The sequence below is a fragment of the Heloderma suspectum genome, chromosome 3, assembly GCF_057233095.1.
Source record: "Heloderma suspectum isolate Gila_16-S chromosome 3, 16-S_ref, whole genome shotgun sequence".
Taxonomy (NCBI): domain Eukaryota; kingdom Metazoa; phylum Chordata; class Lepidosauria; order Squamata; family Helodermatidae; genus Heloderma; species Heloderma suspectum.
In genome coordinates, this window is record NC_139460.1 from 330,231,036 (window position 1) to 330,250,000 (window position 18,965).

General features: G+C 50.6%; 2 protein-coding genes across 6 annotated transcripts in view; both read right to left on the reverse strand.

Moving 5' to 3' along the window:
• ACAP2 (ArfGAP with coiled-coil, ankyrin repeat and PH domains 2) overlaps window positions 1-17,351 on the reverse strand; it is a 70,171-nt gene extending 52,820 nt beyond the window's left edge. For 4 of the 5 annotated variants that reach the window (XM_084847863.1, XM_084847862.1, XM_084847861.1 and 1 more), the window contains exons 1-2: window positions 17,013-17,139; window positions 918-975 (exon numbers count right to left, since the gene is read on the reverse strand). In XM_084847863.1, the coding sequence (XP_084703989.1) occupies window positions 918-975; window positions 17,013-17,065 (111 nt within the window). In that variant the 5' untranslated portion in view covers window positions 17,066-17,139. Of the gene's footprint in view, window positions 1-917; window positions 976-17,012; window positions 17,140-17,183 lie in introns of those variants that run through there. The other variant, XM_084847864.1, reaches the window with a different exon arrangement.
• Window positions 925-18,965, reverse strand: part of PPP1R2 (protein phosphatase 1 regulatory inhibitor subunit 2) — a 62,189-nt gene continuing 44,148 nt past the window's right edge. The window contains exon 6 of the mRNA XM_084847899.1: window positions 925-975. Coding sequence (XP_084704025.1) covers window positions 956-975 — 20 coding nt within the window. The 3' untranslated portion in view covers window positions 925-955. The remainder of the gene's footprint in view (window positions 976-18,965) is intronic.

Consider the following 18,965-nt stretch of genomic DNA (forward strand, 5'->3'; position numbering starts at 1 on the left):
GGGATTCCTCCTTGCCAAGAAATGGCTGGCAGAATGAGGCCAGAGGTGGGAGGATATACCATAATCATTTCATGCTGCCGACGGTGGATTGCATTTTTGAATGTCTCCCTATGTAAAAAAAACCCCACTTCCGTCAGCAAATGAGCACAGCAGGGAGCAGCCTGGGATAGGACCACTCACAATGGGCAGCTGGCAGTGATACGAAGCGAGGGTCACAGGAGTCAGGTCAGGGGGCTACGCTTGTCGAAGCATTGGGCAAACATTTAGACAAGAGGACAGCCAAGCAGCATCCCGCCTTGAACACATGCTGATGGATCCTTCAGTGGATACAAGGAAATATGGGCCCCACCATGTGCAATTCTAAGCCAAGTCAGGACAACTTCTGGCCTGTGATTCTTCAGACGGCACTTGGCTATAGAGGACTGGCTCTGCCCAAGGGATTTATCACTCTTCTGGCCTTCCAACAGCTCTTGCCGTTATATATAAAGTCACTAAACAGGATCCCTACATGCCTCATGAAAAGCTGGGTTGTCATCATGGCCAGCCAATGTGTTGTGTTTAATCCTATCATGACTACAAACAACGAACATGAACATCTCAAAAACAGACCCCCCAGCTAGGAAAAGATGACAGAAAGCAACAAGGTGCCAGCTGAACCTAAACAAGTAAGGCTAGCAACAAACAGCACACTTAGTATTACAAAGGTTTTTAAAATCTAGGCATTAAATATAGTTCAAGGACAGTAAGATTGCAAAACATTTAGCAGTAAATACAGGCAATCCATTTGGAAGCTTTCTTGCTATCAGCTGGTTCCTCCAAACAAGTGCTGCTGCTACGAGGTCTTGGGACTTGCAACACTGCAAAGGGACCCCTTGAACAATACAAGATGAAAACCAGCCCGGTTTAAGTTTGCTCACCTTGTCTAGTTTCAGTTCTAGTTCTGTCACATCTCCCTCTACATCTTCCAGAGCAGCCCTACAAGGTGCAACAAACAGGAGAGAGATTTCACACAATATACACACAAAATAGACATGTCCTCAATGAGAAGATTATCAGTTGTTAGCCCCATACAGAATCAGACACCAAACAATCATTTCAGACTCAAAAAGGCTTACAGTGGATCTCCATGGAGGGATCAGAGTCCTATTAACAAAACACATGGGGGAACAGATGTGCTTCATTCTGGCTGAACACAAAGGCACATGGAATTTAGGGAGGGGGGAAGGACTGCAGGATTTGGATACACACACTTTCACCCCGACTTTAACATATTACTTGAAGTCCCAGTGATTTCAAGATAACTTGCTTTCACGTTGAGTAAGATTAGTCGCACCGTTTGTGCATTAATACCGAGAAAAGGCAACACAAAGAGCACTACCATAACAATGCACCAACAAATTATAGAATCATTTTCACCTTAAAAAATGCACTAAACAGGGCTTATTTGCTTCCAGATGCAAAACATGAAATGAGCATTCAACCACTGAGCATGAGGGTGCCACTCCTCTGACACAGTTCATGACTGAGTCAAATGTCTTCATGGAAATGTGCAACTGCAGCACCCCATAATACACTAGGCAGAGTTTGAGGCAGCTGTTTTTCTTCTTCTCCTTTGCCTTTTCCATATCATGCAACTTGGTAACGCTAAGGAGCCACTTCCCCGTGTGGCTGTACGATGGGCAATAGCCACGCAGCCAGAGATGTCCACACAAGTCTTTCCCACCCAACTGGTCCCACCCACACAATGCATGATTCACACCCAGCCTGCTGCTGCATAAGACCACACGACAGGGAGACACTCCCACACTGTGCAGCTGCGCAGAAAAGAGGCCCATGCCGTTCAGAAGAGCAGGATTACTTCCCTTTGGAGAAGTGGGAAAAGGAGTGAAGGAGACATTCAGGTCAAAACTGCAAAATATCACATCTGTAGCATTAGGGGACATTGGCTGTCCCAGCCTTGTCAAAGGCATCACATGTTGGCTACCCAAACATCAAGCAGCAACACACAACTCAGGACTATCTGCCAAAATCTGAGGCCAAGGGATCTCCCTGGAACCGCTCTGAGAGCCTCTCAAGGAGACAGAGAACAGGTGTGAGGCAGCCAGCTTTTCTGGAGCTGCAGCAAGTGCTCAAAGGGTCCTCCACTGCAGCCAACTTCCAGCTAGGCATTCTTTTGCTGTGTTCTGCCACTGTTGGCACAACTGGCAAGGATTCCAGGGGGCTGAATAACTTCTTTCCTGGCATAGTTACAGGAAGCTAGTTTGGAGAACAGTGGCTCAAGCAACACTCAGTTACTGCAATGCAAAGCATTCAAGAGCAGCCACTGCCAGCTTGCTCTGCCCACAGTGCTCCAAACTGCCTTGAATGCTGACTGTCATAAGTAGTTCCTTCCTCATTACTTGCAGGTGCCGATGGCTGAACAGCCAGCCATGCCTCTCGCTTTGCAAAGACATTTTGGACTCCTCACGTGAGCTCTGTCTTCCTTTGGCTCTTTATTAAGGTTGCGCTTATTGAAAAGGTCACTCTCAAATTGAAGGAAGGAATTCTACATTGTGCTACAGGAATAGTCCACCACCACTGACCTCCACAACCAAGGAGCAGCAAGGGGCAGACAAAGTGCACCGAGCACTTCTCGCCGCTGGAAGAACACATGCAAAATCGTTAGACAACTCCGTCACAAGGGAGGGAGGGGTGAGACAGCTTGGGCAACAGTGTCGGATGGCCACTGCTCCCTGCAAAAACGCTGCCCCTGCAATACCATGGGGTACTTGGTTGGGCAGCTCAGGTGAAACTGGGTTTTCAAGGGAAGGCAAGATCATGGCACAGCCTCTTTGGCAATTTAACAGCAACTACTGGACAGAAAGCAGAGAGTGCCACTGCTTCCCTTTGCTGAGGAAATGCAGCTGTAAATTCCAGACCCAAACTACAACATTCCCCACAGCAGTGCACCGTGCTTTACCCAGCCCTCCATATCAGCCCAGTCTGTTAAGATGGCCACCGCCCTCTCCTTGATTCTAAGTAACATTTGGCAGGAACAAAAGCAGTCATCAAGTTCTGAGGTTGCTTGCATCCACATTCCACTTATATAATCAGAAAACAGAATTGCTAACATTTTGCCAAACCAAAAACTGAGCATTTCCCCCAACTTGCATTTAAAAAAACGCCATACACTTTCCAACAGTTATAGTAAGTGAATGAGCCTATAAAATGGCACAGAGCCATAGGATGAAGCAAAATGTAGGTTATATTGTTATTAGCATATCCAGGAGAAGGACCATTCCAATGCTGAGTCTCCCTTTAGTGCTCAGAGACTCCAAGCATCAAAACCCAAGAGCAGACATAAGCACCTACTGAAGAAATGCCAGTGGAAGAATACACTGCAGAGGCCTTAGTTTGTGCCCTACACACTGGAGCTCCACCCGGAGGCCCTCCACACAGCAGGTGCATGTGAGCGACATCTGCCTGGCCCCCGTCCTTGGGAGGGGATGCCATGCCTGGAACTGGGACATCTGCACAGGCTGAGCATTGCAGGAGCCTCTCCTGGTTGACTCATCAGCTTGCCTGGAGCTTTTGTAGGGATGGATGGCCCTGCCCCACAGGGCTTCCGATGGCACACGAGCTCTGAGCCTCCCCACAGAATCCCACCTTGTGCCATCCCAGTCATTCCAAATTCAATACATGCGACTAGGTCTTACAAATGCTCCTGGTCAGCTGCATGGATGGAGCCTCTTAGTTCACAGGCACCAGCAATAGCATGGCAGCACCGCTGATCTGCCAGAAGGTGAATACAAATCGCTTTATTTATTTATTAAATTTCTTAATCACTCAACTGGCCGGTCACCTGGCCACTCTGGGCAATGTATATCAATACAGTTTTAGAGCAATAAAATTTTACATTAAAACATCGTATTTCCAAAAATACTCTAACCCACCCCAAATGCCTGCCTGAACAACCATGTTCTTAATGCGTGGCGGAAGCTCATTAAAGAGGGGGCATGGCGGAGTTCCCTAGGGAGGGAGCTCCACAGAGTGGGGGCCACCACAGAGAAGGCCCTCTCCTTTGACCTCACTAGCCTAGCTGTCCTGGCTGATGGAACAGAGAGAAGGCCATCCGAGGCTGATCTTGTTAAGCGGCTTGTCTGGTGCTGCTGGAGACGCTCCTTGAGATAGGCTGGGCCGGAACCATATAGGGTTTTAAAGGTCAAAACCAACACCTTGAATTTGGCCTGGAAAACAACTGGTAACCAGTGCAACTCCTTCAGCACTGGAGTGATGTGATCACGCTGGTGGCTGCCTTTAATCAGGTGAGCCACCACATTCTGTACCAGCTGCAGCTTCCGAACCGTCTTCAGGGGTAACCCCAAATAGAGCACATTGCAGTAGTCTAGACGATAGGAGACCAGGGCATGTACTACCGATGGGAGCAGATGGTCGGGAAGGTAGGGGCACAGCTGCCATATCAGATGGAGCTGGTACAGCGCTGTCTGGCTCACAGCTGACACCTGAGCCTCCATGGACAGCTGGGAGTCCAAAATGACCCCCAGGCTGCAGACCTGGTCTTTCAAGGGTAGCCGTACCTCATTCAGCACGAGGTCAATATCCCCCAACCTCCTCTTGTCTCCCACCAAAAGTACCTCGGACCTGTCAGGGTTCAGCTTCAGCTTATTCCTCCCTATCCAGCCACTCACCATCTCCAGACATTTGGACAGAGATTCTAAGGCCAACCTTGGTGAAAGGAGAGGCAGAGCTGCATGTCATTCACATATTGATGACACCGCACCCCAAACCTCCTGATGATAGCCCCCAGCGGCTTCACATAGATGTTAAATAGCATCAGGGAGAGGATGGAAACTTGTGGCACCCCACGAGTGAGCGGCCACAGGTCCGAGACCTCCTCTCCCAGTACTACCCTCTGGTACCTGTTGGAGAGGAAGGACCAGAACCACCGCAATATGGTGTCTCCAATGCCCAACCCCTCCAGGTGGTCCAGGAGGATACTGTTGTCAATGGTATCAAAAGCTCCTGAGAGGTCGAGGAGAACAAGGAAGGCGCATTCACCCCTATCCAGAGCCCTCCTCATATCATCCACCAAGGCGACCAAGGCCGTTTCTGTCCCATGCCCAAGCCTGAAGGCTGAATGAAACGGATCTCCCCACCCTCCTTTCAAAAAGCACCACACAGAAGACAACCATTGCACACACCAATGACAGCGCTTGCTTGTTCATGACAAATGCGGCTGTTTCTGCAAGGAGCTCCAAGGGCCCACCCAGAGGCCCACCAGGCAGGCTGGCATCTAGGCCACGAAGAGCCTCAGGCAAAGGATGCTGCACCACAACCAGTTGGGGTCACTGCCCGCTACCGCTGGGGTGTGTCTGAACGGAACCCTGAACCATCTGTTGGTGCAGAGTGCAACACACGAGTGGTGTTGAGAACAAAAAACAGCTGCAGCCCTGCTCCCGTCCAGGGGGGGAGCATGGCACCGGCCATGGGGTCGATCATTTCCTCTCTGGTATTTTCCCAGTGAAACTTGCCCCTTCTTCAAAGCAGTTCTTTGCCCTGTTTAAGGGAGGGGGGATTTTCTGTGGGAAAATGGTGTGAACAGGGGGTCCTCAGTCCCAAACAGGATCAGGGACGTCCCCACGGCAACTTTTTGTAACAAAGACAAGGCCCATCACAAGCATACAACAGCCACAGCTAGCATAATCCTGCCTTAAGAGTTCTGGGCAGATGTGGAGTGCTGAAGAGTATCAGGGAGCCCCCCAGCCGCCTTTCTCCTCCCTTGTGTATGCAGCTGAATTACTGTTCTGGAGGAGGAGCAGTAGGGACAACTAGCTGCTAAAGAAAGATAAAATGAGCAGAAGCAAACCAAGGACACATTCCCCCTCGCCACCCAACTTTCTCTGCACGTCTCCAAGGAAACCTTCAGAATTCTGGTTTACACGGGGCAGCATTTCACGCAACAAACACAACGTGTACCCAGGACCTTTAATAGTTATTTTTTTCAGGCACCTGGACTGCAAAACAGGCATAATGCCTTGGAGAGTAACAAAGTTTTGGTTCTTTGGAATTTTTGGCAAGAAATCCTCTGCAATTGCTACATCTGCCAAACAGATTTAAAATACCTTGCATTTGATTGAAAAAACATACAAACATTTGGACGATCACTATGAGAAAATGCAACTATGCTACAACAACATAAACAAGCACACAACAGCCACACTGTGAAGAAGAGAGGGAGGGCCATGATGTGCTCAAAGAAAATCAAGCAAACACAAGAACTGCCACAACATGTTTGCGGTGGGAACAGACAAAATCATAGGCAACGACGCAAGCAAAAGGGGAGATGTGAAACATCCACACCCCTCTTCCACAGTGCTAAGGCACCCTGGGCTGAGGATGCATTTTATTTACAACACTGTAGCCCACTTTTCCCTGAGAGACCCAACGAAGCTTAGTCAATGCTCCTGCTGAAAACCAACAACGAAACTCATCACCGTAAGAGCTGTGCTGGATCAGACCAAAGGCCTACTTGGTCCAGCATTCTGTTCCCACAGTGGCCAACCAGAGGCTTCTGAGAAACCCATGATCAGGACATCAGGACTCAAGATGAACACTGGTTAGGCCTCACCTGGAGTACTGTGTCCAGTTCTGGGCACCACACTTTCAGAAGGATGCAGACAAGCTGGAGAGGGTTCAGAGGAGGGCAACAAAGATGATCAGGGGGCTGGAAACAAAGTCCTGTGAGGAGAAACTGAAAGAACTGGGCATGTTTAGCCTTGAGAAGAGAGGACTGAGGGAGGTTCCGGCTGAACATCAGAGCACTGTCAAAGCAATACGACAGTGGAACCAACTACCTAGGGAGGTGGTGGGCTCTCCCACACTGGAGGCGTTCAGGATGAGGCTGGACAGCCATCTGTCAGGGATGCTTTGACTTAAGTTCCTGCACTGAGCAGGGGGTTGGACTCGGTGGTCTTATAAGCCCCTTCCAACCCTACTATTCTATGATTCTAAGGGCAAGAGCACCCTCCCGATCGCATTCCATAGCAACTGGTATGCAGAGTCATGCTGTCTCTGATACTGGAGGCAGCATATAGCCATCAGGACTAGGAGCCACTGATAGCCTTCTCCTCCATCAATTTGTCTAACCTCCTTGTAAAGCCCTGTACACTGCTGGCCATCACTACAGTTTGCAGGAGCAAATTCCATAGCTTAACTCTGTGCCATGTGAAGAAGTCCTTCCTTTTCTCTGTCCTGAATCTCCCACCATTTAGAAGGTGGCTGACCCTGGATTCTAGTACTATGTGGGAGAAAAACTTCTTGGTATCCACTTTCTCCACACCATGCATAATTTTAAACACCTCTATCACGGTTCCCTTAATTTGCCTTTTTTTCTAAGGTAAAAAGCCCCAAAGGTGGTAACCTTTCCTCAAAGTGGAGTTGCTCCATTCCATTTATCATTTTGTTTGCCATTTTCAGCACATTTTTCAGCTCTGTTCTAAATGTGATTTGTATAAATGCATTATATTGGCAGCTTTACTTTCAATCCCTTTCCTAACTACAGCTAACATGGAATTTGTCTTTTTCAAAGCAGCCGCATACTAGGTCGACATTTTCAGTGAGCTATCCACCACAACCCCAAGACCTCTTTTATAGTCAGTCACTTCCAGTTGGGACCCCATCAACAAATATAGGAAGCTGGGATTTTTTGCCCAAACTGCATCACTTCACACTTGCTTATATTGAACTGCACTTGTCAGTTGTCATTTTGATTCTGGAGAGATCCTTTTGGAACACTTTGCAATCCCGTTTTTGTTTTAACCACCCAAAATAAGTTGGTATAATCAGCAAACTTGGCCATCTCACTCCTAAATCCTATGAACAAGGTGAAAAGCATTGGTCCCAATACAGATCCCTGTAGGACCCCACAATTTGCATCCCTCTGTTGGGAGAATTGACCATTTATTCCTACTCTCTGCTTTCTGTTTTTTAACCTGTTAGTGATCCAGAAGAGGTTCTCTCCTCTTATTCCATGGCTACTAAGTTTGCTCAGGACGGACTTTATCAAAAGCTTTTGGAAGTCCAAGTGAACAGTGTCTGCCTGATCACCCCTGCTCACGTGCTTACTGACACTCTCAAAGAATTGCTCTTCTAGATGCCTGGCAATGTTATCTTCAGTAACTCTCTTTGCCCATTTATCCCAAGGAGACTTTAAGGCCAGGGTGGTGCACACCAGGCTCCTTGCTCCGCATGGTTATTCATTTAATTTTTAAATAAACCTGGACAGCAGGCATGCCACAAAGTGAAGGACCAGCCTCCAGGCCATATTTATTTCCAGGAATTCCTCTGGACCCCAAATGGCATTCTTGGGAAATAAAAATGGTGAATGGCTGTAGCCCAGGGCTTCATTTTGACGTATGCCCAGCCACCCAGGATAAAGGAAGAGGTCAGCTGGGGACCAGGAGGGAGGGTCCTGAGGGCCAAAGGTGGGGTGGGGAGCGAGGGGGAAGCACTCTGCCTGCACTCTGTGTGCGTCACATTTTGGGAATGTGCACGAGATGGTTTGTTTTACTTTGAAAAAGTGTGTGTTCTGGTTGGGGTCTGGGCCGTTTCCTTAGTGTGGTGTACGTTTTGCCTTGGTTCAGGGCATGTTGTGTCTGTTTTGCTGGGGGGGGGGGTTGGTGTGCTTGGGCAGGACATTTTTCAGGGGTGCAGTTGTGTGGTGTTGGTGGGTGTCTTGCGTGTGTGTACATAGTTCTCTGAGCATCCCCAGTTTGCCCCCACAAAGCACAACAAAACACTCATTTCAAAGAAGGGAGATTTGGCATTTGGGTCTCAGACCCAACTTCCACCATGTACTTACTTAGTATCTTGGCCAAATTACTTGTCTCCGAAATGGGTGTTGGAGCAGAAAACTGTGAGTTCAAAAGGGTGGCTTTGTGTTTTGGTGCTCAAGCCATGCCTTTGCCTTGTATTTAGGTACTCAGGCATGTTACTTTTGTTTTAGCCTCACCAGTTTACCTTTGGGAAATGGGTGTTTTGTGATTGGCCACACCCACCGCGGCAACCATTTTGTGAGAGTGCACACAATATTTTCAACATTCCAAATGTGCCCATCAGCCAAGAAAGACTGGGGACCCCTACATTGAGCTGTCCATGTGCAGGGAACTGGAGCAAAGGCCTGTGAGGAGACTGAGGGCTTATATACATGCCATCGACTACGTCTCCTCCTAATTCAGCCGTTGCAGTTGGGTCTGTTTTTGCATTGCCTAGAGCTGGGATTTTTTCCTCCTCCTCCTCAGTAGACACTTGCTCTTGAGTAGTCCTACCCTCTTTAGTAGACCCTGGGTGAAAGGCTTTTCTGGTGGCCAGGGTGCACTCTGACGATGATTCTTAGTCTCCCACCTAGTCAGCCGCTGCTCTGGAGAGCCACAGGGCGACGGAGGAGAGTTGGGGAAGAAGGCAGGGCTGGAACGGGGGCTGAAAGGGTATTTCAGAGCCCCAAGAAAGACATCCCTGTGATGGGACTCCTCAAGTTGCCCCACGTCCTCTGTGGGAGCGGGGTTTGCTGCAGAATCCCAACCCTCCTTCTCCAAAGTCATCTCCCCTGGGATCAGGTCAACCATGGGCCTGACACTAAAAAGCACGTGATTTCCTGGATCCTTTTCTAAAAGTGGGCATCACGTTGGCCACACTCCAGTCTTCTGGTACTGTCTGAGACCAACCTTAGGGACATGTTCAGCAGCAATCTTAGTGACAAGATTTAGCAGCAAACCACCACTTTTTGGGCCAGAGCAGATTCAGGAGAGACGAACGGGGGGGGGGGGGACTCAAACGGGCCAGCGGAGGCACCTAAAAACAAAACACATCCCATTGTCTTTACCTCTGATAAACACGTTTGGCATGGTTTCTGGATAATGCTGAGTATATGAAGGGCAGACTATCTCTAGATAACATAAAATCTTCCTTCTCTTCATTACCATGTTGATTGTATCTCTTTTCCAACTGGCAAAAAATAAAATATGCTGGAGCAGCTGGCACGTCCAACAAAACTCAAGCTCACCCTAAGGGAAAGGACCCTGGTCCTTTGCAATATTAGACAAGAGATGCTCTGAACACTCCCAAGGGTAGACTGAAAACACTTCTGTGCCATATTGGGGCAGAGGAGATTACCAGGGACCAAAACCAGATGGGAGGAGCCACAAAAGTTGAGAAGCCTTCCAATTAATGAAGTCTGGTGTCTCTCCTTTTACAAAAACCTCTCAATACACTGTTGTTGTTGTTGTTTATTCATTCAGTCGCTTCCGACTCTTCATGACTTCATGGACCAGCCCACGCCAGAGCTTCCTGTCGGCCATCGCCACTCCTAGCTCCCCCAAGGTCAACTCCGTCACCTCCAGAAATTCATCCATCCACCTTGCCCTTGGTCAGCCCCTCTTCCTTTTGCCTTCCACTTTCCCTAGCCTCAGCATCTTCTCCAGGGTCTCCTGTCTTCTCATGATGTGGCCAAAGTACTTCAGTTTTGCCTTTAATATCCTTCCCTCAAGTGAGCAGTCTGGCTTTATTTCCTGGAGTATGGACTGGTTTGATCTTCTTGCAGGTAGGGTTGGAAGGGGCCTATAAGACCATCGGGTCCAACCTCCTGCCTAAGCTGGTTGCCATAATCTTGGTTTTTTTGAGGTTCAACTGCAACCTAGCTTTTGCACTTTCTTCTTTCAACTTCGTCATAAGGTTCCTCAGCTCCTCCTCGCTATCAGACATCAAAGTGATATCGTCTGCATATCTGAGATTGTTAATGTTTCTTCCAGCAATTTTAACTCCAGCCTTGGCTTCATCAAGCCCAGCACGTGGCATGATGTGTTCTGCGTACAGGTTGAATAGGTAGGGTGAGAGTATACAACCCTGCCGTACTCCTTTCCCCATCTTAAACCAGTCCGTTGTTCCGTGGTCTGTTCTTACCACTGGTTATTACACAGATTCCTCAGGAGGCAGACAAGATGACTTGGTATCCCCATACCACCAAGAACTTGCCACAATTTGTTATGATCCACACAGTCAAAGGCTTTAGAATAGTCAATAAAACAGAAGTAGATGTTTTTCTGAAACTCCCTGGCTTTCTCCGGTATCCAGCAGATATTGGCTATTTGGTCTCTAGTTCCTCTGCCTTTTCTACACCCAGCTTGTACATCTGGCAATTCTCGTTCCATGAATTGCTGGAGTCTACCTTGCAAGATCTTGAGCATTACCTTACTGGCATGTGAAATAAGTGCCACTGTTCGATAGTTTGAACATTCTTTAGTGTTTCCCTTTTTTGGTTTGGGGATAGAAGTTGATTTTTTCCAATCTGATGGCCAGTCTTGTGTTTTCCAAATTTGCTGGCATGTGGCATGCATCACCCTGACAGCATCAAATTGCAAGATTTTAAACAGTTCAGCTGGGATACCGTCGTCTCCTGCTGCCTTGTTATTAGCAATGCTTCTTAAGGCCCGTTCAACCTCACTCTTCAGGATGTCTGGCTCTAACTCACTGACCACACCGTCAAATCTATCCCCGATATTATCCCTCCTATACAGATCTTCCGTATATTCTTGCCACGTTTTCTTGATCTCTTCTGCTTCTGTTAGGTCCTTGCCATCTTTGTTTTTGATCTTACCCATTTTTGCCTGGAATTTACCTCCGATGTTTCGAATTTTCTGGAAGAAGTCTCTCGTCCTTCCTATTCTATTATCTTCTTCCGCTTCCGCGCATTGCTTGTTTAAAAATAATTCCTTATCTCTTCTGGCTAACCTCTGGAATTTTGCATTTAATTGGGCATATCTCCCCCTTTCACTGTTGCCTTTTGCTTTCCTTCTTTCTTGGGCTACTTCCAGTGTCTCAGCAGACAGCCATTCTTCTGCTTCTTAAGATGTTCATCAAGTGTATCTTTTCAGTCTGCTGTGCTAGTGTAAATGAGAAGTGACACATTAAAGCATCCTCAACCTTCTGCCTTGTAGCTGTTGTTGCGGTTTAAAAATGGGTTCCCTGTGCTTTTCACATCTATCATCTTCCTCCTTGCAGTCCAAACAAAATATTTGCTGATGCAGAGGCACTGCATTTGTAGTACTTCATTTCTTACAAGGCAAGCCCAACTTGGAGCCCCTCCCTAATGCAACTTCTACATTTCATATCCGTCATTTACACACTACAGGGACAACTTGAGGCCTGTTCTCTTGTCTTGCTTCACTGGCCTTTGTCAAGAGGGAATCAAGGAGGCTCAGGGACAGTGAAGCCTACTGCTTGATTTCTGAAGGAGTTCTACTTCAACACTGTGAGACAGCCTGCAAGGACAATACAAAATCCCAGGGGCAGAATTAAGCTTTCTAGGTGCCTGAGATTTCTCCAGTATTGTTAATACAAACAAATGTTTTGCAACAACTTCACGTACACTGAACACTGCAAATCTTAGAGCACTTGTCAAAAAACCCCACAGCCTTCAAGTCTCATTCTCTCACCATTATGGGCACCCATCCAAGAAGTCTTAATCTTGAGGCAAACGTTCCCACAGTCTCTCATACCTGTCCCAACCACCTCTCCAGTAACCTTATAAGAAAAATCACATAAGCAAAGCAGCAACTCTTAGAAGACTGTCCTCTGAAAACTACTTATACTGCAGCTGTGCATCTTAAAAAGTTGGGCCTAAGGACAAGCGTCAGGTAACTACAGCCTAGAACTATTTATTTGGCTGGCACGTACAGCAAAAAGAGTTTAAGAGGTGGCTACCGGGCTTGCTTTGAAGCAGGGGATGGGCAACCTGCGCCCACCCACAGCCCTCAAAGGACTCTCCTTGGCCCACCACAGGCTGCCCAGCCGCACTGTCAAATCCTTCTCCTCCCCCCTCCCCCATGATTGGGCTGGGGAAAAGGGGAGGGGATGACTCTCATGTCTTCTTCCCCAGCTCGTCTGTGCCCCCAAATCCCTGCCAGAACAGCTACCAGGGAAAATAATGGAGAGTGTTCAACTTGTTCTGGATGGGGTTGCACTCCCCCTCAAGGGACAGGTTCTTAGCTTAGGGGGTTCTTCTGGAGCCATCTTTGTCACTTGACGCTCAGGTGGCTTCAGTGGCACAGAGTGCCTTCTACCAACTTCAGCTGGTGGCCCAGCTATGCCCCTCCCTATCAGGACAAGGATAACCCGGCTTCAGTTATCTATGCTCTGGTAACCTCATAGAATCATAGAATAGTAGGGTTGGAAAGGCCCACAAAGCCATCGAGTCCAACCCCCTGCTCAATGCAGGAATCCAAGTCAGAGCATCCCTGACAAATGGCTGTTGAGCCTCGTCTTGAAGGCCTCCAGTGTGGGAGAGCCCACCACCTCCCCAGGGAATTGGTTCCATTGTCGTATTGCTCTTACAGTCAGGATGTTTTTGCTGATGTTCAGCCGGAATCTGGCTTCCTGGAACTTGAGCCCATGATTCCGTGTCCTGCACTCTGGGATGATCAAGAAGAGATCCTGGCCTTCTTCTCTGTGACAACCTTTCAAGTACTTGAACAGCGCTATCCTATCTCCCCTCAGTCTTCTCTTCTCAAGGCTAAACAGTCCCAGTTCTTTCAGTCTCTCCTCATAGGGCTTTGTTTCCAGTTCCCTGATCATCTTTGTTGCCCTCCTCTGAACCCTCTCCAGTTTGTCTGCATCCTTCTGAAAGTGTGGTGCCCAGAAGTGGACACAGTACTCCAGATGAGGCCTAACCAGTGCTGAGTAGAGGGGAACTAGTACTTCCCGGGATTTGGAAGCGATGCTTCTATTAATGCAGCCCAAAAGAGCATTGGCCTTTTTTGCAGCCACATCACATTGTTGGCTCATATTCAGCTTGTGATCGACAACAATCCCAAGATCCTTCTCGCTTGTAGTGTGGTTGAGCCATGTATCCCCCATCTTGTAACTGTGCATTTGGTTTCTTTTTCCTAGGTGCAGAACTTGGCATTTATCCCTATTAAATGTCATTCTGTTGTTTTCTGCCCAGTGCTCCAGTCTATCCAGATCACTTTGAATTTTCTTTCTGTCTTCCAGAGTATTAGCTATCCCTCCCAATTTTGTGTCATCTGCAAATTTGATCAGCATTCCCTGCACCTCCTCCTCCAAGTCATTAATACAAATGTGGAAGAGCACTGGGCCCAGGACTGAGCCCTGCGGTACCCCACTCGTTACCTCTCCCCAGTTTGAGATGGTCCCATTGATAAGCACTCTTTGAGTCCGATTCTGTAGCCAACTGTGGATCCACCGGATCGTTGTTTCATCTAGCCCACTTTGAGCTAGTTTGCTTATCAGGAGATCATGGGGCACTTTGTCGAAAGCTTTGCTGAAGTCGAGGTATATGATGTCTACAGCATTCCCACAGACTACAAGGGAGGTTACTTGATCAAAAAATGAGATCAGATTTGTCTGGCAAGATTTGTTTTTGACAAATCCATGTTGGCTTTGAGTCATCACGGCATTGTTGTCAAGGTGCTTCCAGATGGATTCCAGATGGATTCCTTTATCATCTGCTTCAGAATTTTCCCAGGGATTGATGTCAGACTGACTGGTCTGTAGTTCCCAGGTTCCTCCTTTTTACCCTTTTTGAAGATAAGGACGTTAGCCCTCCTCCAGTCATCTGGCACTTCCCCCGTCCTCCATGATTGCTCAAAGACAATAGACAGCGGTTCTGAGAGTTCTTCTGCCAGTTCCTTTATGACTCTAGGATGCAGTTCATCTGGCCCTGGAGATTTGAACTCATTCCAAGTAATGAGGTGTTCCTTGACCATATGCCTATTGATCTCAAGCTGCAATCCTGCCCCTTCAGCCTGTACTTCGTCTTTGCCAGGGGGGTCATAAACCCTCTTTTGGGGGAAGACTGAGCCAAAGTAGGAATTGAGCACCTCTGCCTTTTCTTTGTCATCTGTTATCGTTTTGCCATCCTTATTTAACAGCTAAACCACCATTTCTTTCCTCTGCCTTTTACTATGTACGTAGCTGAAGAAAGCCTTTTTGTTGTTTTTAGCGTCCCTCGCTAACCTCAGCTCATTCTCAGCTTTAGCCTTCCTGACGCCATCCCTGCAATTCTGTGCTATCTGCCTGTACTCTTCCTTTGTTACTTGGCCTTCTTTCCACTTCCTATATGTGTCCTTTTTTGTTTTCAGGTCATCCCTAAGCTTTTTGTGAAGCCACACTGGCTTCTTCTGTTATCTTCCACCTTTTCTTCTTGTTGGAATTGTTTGTGATTGTGCCTTGAGAATTTCCTTTTTTAAAAGCTCCCACCCATCTTGGACTCCTTTTCTCGTTAGTGTCGCTTGCCATGGGACCTTACTGATCATTGTTCTGAGTTTATGAAAATCAGCTTTCCTAAAATCCAGGCTACGCGTTTGACTACACTCGGCTTTTGCTTCCCTTAGAACCAAGAACTCAAGTACAACATGGTCTCTTTCCCCCAGAGTTCCTGTAACTGCTACTTTATCCACTAAGTCATCTCTGTTGCTTAGGATCAAGTCAAGGATAGCCAATCCTCTAGTTCCTTCCTCTACTTTCTGTAGGAGGAAGTTATTCGCCACACAAGTCAGGAATTTCCTGGAGGGGCCATGTTTTGCAGAATTTGTCTCCCAACAAATATCGGGGAAATTGAAGTCCCCCATTACTACTACATCATGCTTCCTTGAAACATTGGCTATTTGCTTTTCAAAAGTTTCATCCTCGTCTTCTCCTTGGTTGGGTGGCCGGTAGTAGACTCCGACCACCAGGTTCCTTTTATTCTTTGCTCCATTTATTTCAACCCAGATGCTCTCGATGGGGCTACCAAGTTCCTCCTCCTGTATTTCTGTGCAGAGGTATGTATTTTTCACATACAGTGCAACCCCACCTCCCTTTCTGTTCCTCCAAGTTAGATTACTGCAATGTGCTCTACGTGGGGCTGCTTTTGAGGCCAGCTCAAAGGCGGCAGTTCATGCAAAATGCGGTGGCCAGATTGATAACAGGGACAAGTAGGTCTGAGCATATAAGACTGATTCTGGCCTGTTTGTACTGGCTGCTTTACATTTCTGAGCCCAATACAACGTGCTGATTGTAACCTATCAAGCCTTGCACAGCTTGGGACCGCAATACTAGGCGGAGCTCCGCCCCCAACATAAACCTACCTGTATGCTACGTTGACCTTCCAAAGTCCTCCTCCAGGTGCCTCCTCCGAGGGAAGCTCAGAGAACAGCAACAAGGGAAATGGCCTTCTCAGTGGTGGCCTCCCAATTCTGAAAAGTTGTCCCAGATGAGGCCCACCTAGCGCCAACATTGTTATCTTTTCAGCGCCAGGTTAAGATGCCTCTCTTTTCTCAGGCATCTGGCAGCATATGAGGTTAATCAGGCCATGGATTGGTCCTATTGTTGATTCAAATTGTTATGGATCTATGTCGTCTGTGTGTGCACTGTTTGGTACGCGACTGTCCACAAATACTTCTACACTTCCTACAATGTGTTTTCAACCTCTGTAACCTGCCCAGAGGGCTTCGGATACTGGGCAGCATAAAACGTGATAAACGAAATGAAATGAAATGTACTCCGCGTCTATCAGCCGCACTTCAGGGGCGCCAAGGCTTCACAGACCTCTCTGTCCCCGGCAGCGCAGGCGGGGGGCCGGGCCGGGGCGCGGCGCGGCGGGCAGGGGCCTGCCAGCAGTGGGAGGGGCGCCAGGCCAAGGGCAGGCGTCTGCGAGCGGCGCCGGCCGGGGCGGGGAGCGCGCAGGCCCACGGGCAGCCCCGCCGTCCCGGCCCTTGCGCAGGGCCCGGCGGGGGCTGCGCGCAGCGGGATGACAGTTGCCGGCGGGCCTCCGATACAGCCACCCCCCGCGGGGCTCGCCGCCCGCCGGGGGCGTCCTGGGCCGGGCTCGCGGGTCCCGCCGGGCGCGTCCGGGCGCCCTCGCGACGGGAAGCCGGGCCGCCCGCCGCCCCCCGGCCGCGCAGAGCGCAGGGGCGGGGACGCGGCGCGCGCGGGGGCCCGCCGGGGCGCCGCGCCCTCACCTGAAGCGGGGCGAGTCCTTGAGGCACTCCTCGAAGTCCAGGGCCACCCGCATCGCGGCCCGCGGCCTGCCGCCGCCCCGGCCCAGCTGCTGCGCGGCGCGGGCGCGGGCTCGGGCGGGCCCACTCCGGCGCCCCGGGGGGCAGGGGCGGGCCTCGGGCCGCTCGGGCGGCGGAGCAACGGCGCGGTCCTTCCTCAGCAGGGAGCCGCCGCGAAGGCGCCCCCTCCTCAGTGGTCCCGCCTGCTGCCCGCCAGCCAGGCAATGCCGAAAGGGGGCGCCTGGGACGGACCAATCCTCGCCGGCCACTGGCCTGGCTTCCGCATGCCGCCCTCTCAGAGACGTGAGGAGCATTTCCTCGCGCCAATCGGGCGGAAGACTCCGAGGCCGGCTGCACCAATCCCGGAGCGGCAAAGTGGTGTCCCGTGCCCCCGCCCCGCGTCCCTCCGGGCGACCAGGCGCTTCCGCCCAAGCGCGGCAGGCGGGGGGAAGGGGGGCCGCGTTGCCTAGCAGCCGGGCGTGGGCGGGGCCTGGCCTGGCCGCGGGCGGCGCTCCCTCCGCGGCCGCGCCGTCTCGGCAGGAGGAGCCGGCGGGCGCGCCCGGCCCGGCGAGGCTGCCCCGCGGAGGGCGCCTCGCGGGGGGCGAGCCGGCCCAGGCCCGGCGCGCTGCCTTCGGCCCCTGCTCGGAGCGGGGCGCGGCGGCGGCGCGGGCCACGCCGGCTGGGGAGGCCGGCGGAGGCGGAATGCCGGGCCGGCTCCGGCCGGGAGCCCTGCGCCGCGCCGCGCCGCCCCGGAGCCGAGGCGCCCCCGGCCCGTCGAGCGCAGGGGTGCCGGCGCCGAGTGGCCGCCGCCCGCCCTCGCAGCCCGCCGGGCACAGGCAGCCGGGCGCCCGCGGGCGCGCGCCGCGCACTCCAGCTTCGGGGCGAGTTCAGCGGCGGCCAAGATGCGGTTTCAGGCTGAAGAACTGCGAGGGCCTCGCGAGCGCCGCCGCCCCGCCCCGCGCGGGCCCCGCTTCGCGGCGCGTTTTCCTCTTGGGTGCGGGCGGCGGCCCTCAGGCCCGGCCCCGATCGGGCGCCACCCCAGGGCGCGGGGCTGCGTCGTGGGCTGTCGCTACGCGAGGCAGCGACCCTGGGCGGAGCGGCCGCTCGGCAGGTCGCAGGTCGTTCGCGCGACGCCGCCCGCCTCCAGGGAGCCCGCCGTTTCTGGTCTTCGTCTCGCGACCTACAGAGCCCCGCGTGATGAGGCTCCAGGTCTCCCGTTGTCCTCGGGAATCGCTCGGAGGGGTGGTCTGGAGGCATGAAGTGTCATCAATATGCGGATGACACTCGCCTCTCGCCTCTCCTTTTCATCAAACGCTGGTGAGGCCGACTGCCCAATTGGGCTTGGTAATGGTCTAGATGAGGGCCAATAAACACTCAGTCCAACAAGCCAGAGGTTCCGTTAGTAGGTGGTTCATCATCCCGTTTATTATTAAACGGTATATACCACCTTACCTGCTAGAATGCCATCAAATAAAACAAACATTAAACACTACACAGTTTAAACGTTAAGTGGCATTCAACCTGCTCTGAATGGGGTGCACGCTCCCAGGAGCAAGTTAACAGACTGGGGGTGTTCATAGATCCAGCTGTTGCACGAAGCCCATGATTTCAGTAGCATAAAGTGCCTTTTAATCAGCTTTGGCCAATATACCAGCTACAACCCTGTCTAGACAAAGATAGCCTGGCTACAATTATCCTTGGGTGGGTAACCTGCATGGATTATTGCAATGTGTTATACATGGGACTACCTCTGAAGATGGTCTGGAAACTTCAATTAGTGCAGAATAGAGCAGTGAGGCTGGAAAAGACCCTGATGCTGGGAAAGACTGAAGGCAAAAGGAGAAGGGGACAGCAGAGGATGAGATGGCTGGATAGCATCACCGATGCAATGAATATGAACCTGAGCACACTCCGGGA